Source organism: Priapulus caudatus, unplaced genomic scaffold, assembly GCF_000485595.1.
Source record: "Priapulus caudatus unplaced genomic scaffold, Priapulus_caudatus-5.0.1 Scaffold64, whole genome shotgun sequence".
NCBI lineage: Eukaryota > Metazoa > Priapulida > Priapulimorpha > Priapulimorphida > Priapulidae > Priapulus > Priapulus caudatus.
Genome location: NW_014577125.1, coordinates 210,589 through 213,580, shown reverse-complemented (window position 1 = coordinate 213,580; position 2,992 = coordinate 210,589). Strand labels below are relative to the sequence as shown.

Genomic DNA, 2,992 nt, shown 5'->3' with positions numbered 1-2,992 from the left:
TCCTAATAGCACAGAAGCAGTTCACTCCTTTGGGGTAACAGTCACAAATCAATGTTTAAATCCCTCCTCTTGAGGCGTCAAAAGGTATCAGACACTACTCTTCGCACGTCAGTGGAAGCACATTTCATGTCCTTTCAATAAAGCCCATACAAAATGGTAGGTCAGCGCTGAAGACAAAAAAGTTTTTCAATTGCCTCCGTCAGACCATGTCCTCAGAAAATGTCCTAAAATTTTGCCCTGTGCCCCATTGACCTTTTGACGGTGACTCCAATTTCGGCACAGCTGATGGCTTTTCTTCATGATGCTCCGACTTATCAGAGCCTAGGTCGAGCCGGTTTAAGATTTGTGCCGCAATTCTGCATTTCCTTCCTTATACCTTAAGTTAAGGAGTGAATGTTCCCCCTTATTTTACACTCTCTTGACTTTGACCCTTTTGACCCTATGCTTCGACATTTCCCATTCGTTTCTGGATTACCCCCCCACGTCCCGAATATCGATGGCCGTACGTCGATGCGTGATTAAGATTTGCTGCATTGTTGACGAGGGCATTGGACGGACGCAGCGACGGCCAACGACGCAACGGACGGACGATCAATGTCGATTCTACAAGCTGCATCTTTGACTATGTCAGTATGATGCTAAAATACGGAATATATAAATAAATAACGATTAAGATACGATTAACTTAATAATAATAACAATAAAATCTCAATGAATAATAATAATAATAATAATACAAAATAATAACGAAAGAACGAAATAAGAAATAACAACAGACGAACAGAAATAAGAAATAATAACAGACAAACAGATGGGTTATACACTCTGTGACTCACTCGCAGTTAGAACGACAAACAGACAGAGCGTATAGAAGCATACTCTGCCAATCTGGTTGTAAGTTCTCCAGTTTGGTGCTCTAGTCGCAGACACACCAATTCGTCCTGCCTGGAGGTCACTCCTGCCATGAAAGAAACGCTCTTTCGCCCACTCGTGAATACTGCTGCTCACTATGATGTCTCCAGCCCACGACGATTCTGGTTAAGATTATATATCTGCGATCTTTAAGTCTTATGAGGGTCCTCATGCACAGCAGTTATTAATCTGTTGTGCACTTAAAACTGTAAAAACAAATGATTAGTAAAACAGCTTATAATTAGCTTTTTTGAAACATGTGTAAGTCCACGGACTTTCCTGCCCTTCAAACGAAGAGGAAGTCCGTTTAGCAATAATGGGGAGTCTCGGCAGTCTGAATTCAACAACTAAAGCATAAACAACAATAATGCAACATCGTGCTTTTATTTTCGACAGATTATTGCCATGCATGCTCTGCCGAAATTTCTCTTTGGATCATTTGCTGAAAAATACGGTATTTCCCCTACGAGGCCGTGCTTCTGGAACGATACTACTAATTTGTTTATAACAGAATTTTCATGGGAGTCACACGGACTCCTGCTCCTGCATATGTCAAATCGGGGAGTACGACAGTAAATCAGGGAGTATTTGACTCCGGACTCGCGTTAATTTCGCACCCTAAACATTTGAGTGTTATAGCACAGCTGTACTGCAACAGCAATGCAGATATGACAAACAATACTGCAGCATTAATTAATATACTAGGAATAGGACTAGTGTTTATTTTTAGTTCCTCGCAGCATTCCTAGTTTCTTCATCATTTTGTCTCAAAATCATAACTGAGGTGATTCTATCATTGATCACACGAACCCATTCACCTGGATTGATGAAGCCTGAGAGAATACCTAGCGATGTCAGATTACCTGAAAGTATGATGCAACAAACATTCCCAGTCCGATGTAGACGTAGTACAGAGCGTACTGGTTCATTTGCGTTTGGAAGTCTTCAGCAGTGAGCGCGCCATCCGGGATGCTGTCATTGGTTATATTCTGTAAAACAGCACATAGTGTAATTATAACATCAAATGTTTATACTGTGTGAAGTTTTTAGAGTGTCATTATAACATCAAATGTTTATACTGTGTGAAGTTTTTAGAGTGTCGTTATAACATCAAATGTTTATACTGTGTCAAGTTTTTAGAGTGTCATTATAACATCAAATGTTTATACTGTGTGAAGTTTTTAGAGTGTCATTATAACATCAAATGTTCATAATCTATGAGAGGTTTCCATATTATGACCACACTACACTAACCATGAATAGTGAAGTCAAAGCAGGGTATACACAATCAACTAAAACTAGTCGCCTGAATGGTTTCCATGGTAACAGTTATGCCATAATTGAAAACCAGAATGGACCATGTATTTCTCTACTATTGGAGGACGCATGAATGACCCAACTTTACCCTTCTTTACCCTGTTACCATTACTCAACACCTGGTAGTTACTGACTAGCTGATGAGCAGTACCCAACTCTCTGCAACCCCGAACGACTACCAACCCATTCACATGACCATAGAATAAATTAATGTCTCACAAAGTCTCCGACGTCGATGAAAGTGTCCGTCATGGCACCGAACACCACGGCCAAGACTGGCCAGCCTGCTCCATGGGCAGCCGACCACAAAGACCCGATTACTATCAAGAGAACATCCAGTTGCGTCGCATAGCGGAACTGCAGGTAGCACAAGAAAGGTTTTGAATTCGTGAAAATTGATCGACTTGCTGGTTAATGTCATTATTCACATGTCCAGAGTATTAACTACGTTGACTTTTTTCAATACATTATTTTGAAATTGTACTATCAAGTAATTTCATTTATAGGGTCACGTACAATGAGTATGAGGTTACAGCCATTTATAAATATGAGAGGGTTTGTCACGAACAGAAAACTAATGTAGGCCACCAAGAAGTACATAAATAATACCATGAGCTCATGTATTCTCACACTCTCTCTCTCTCTCTCTCTATCTCTCTTTATCTCTCTCACTCACTCTCTCTCGCTCTCTCTCTCTCTCGCTCACTCACTCTCTCTCTCTCTCTCTCTCTCTCTCTTTATCTCTCTCACTCACTCTCTCTCG

General features: G+C 40.5%; 2 protein-coding genes across 2 annotated transcripts in view; both read right to left on the bottom strand.

The window, feature by feature from the left end:
• LOC106821218 (multidrug resistance protein 1-like) overlaps nucleotides 1-1,002 on the bottom strand; it is a 23,552-nt gene extending 22,550 nt beyond the window's left edge. Inside the window, exon 1 of the mRNA XM_014825926.1 lies at nucleotides 880-1,002. Within this exon, the coding sequence (XP_014681412.1) occupies nucleotides 880-965 (86 nt within the window). The 5' untranslated portion in view covers nucleotides 966-1,002. The remainder of the gene's footprint in view (nucleotides 1-879) is intronic.
• Nucleotides 1,003-1,766: 764 nt separating this feature from the next.
• The window catches only part of LOC106821216 (multidrug resistance protein 1-like), a 10,505-nt gene continuing 9,279 nt past the window's right edge, over nucleotides 1,767-2,992 (bottom strand). The window contains exons 3-4 of the mRNA XM_014825925.1: nucleotides 2,449-2,586; nucleotides 1,767-1,901 (exon numbers count right to left, since the gene is read on the bottom strand). Of these exons, the coding sequence (XP_014681411.1) occupies nucleotides 1,767-1,901; nucleotides 2,449-2,586 (273 nt within the window). The remainder of the gene's footprint in view (nucleotides 1,902-2,448; nucleotides 2,587-2,992) is intronic.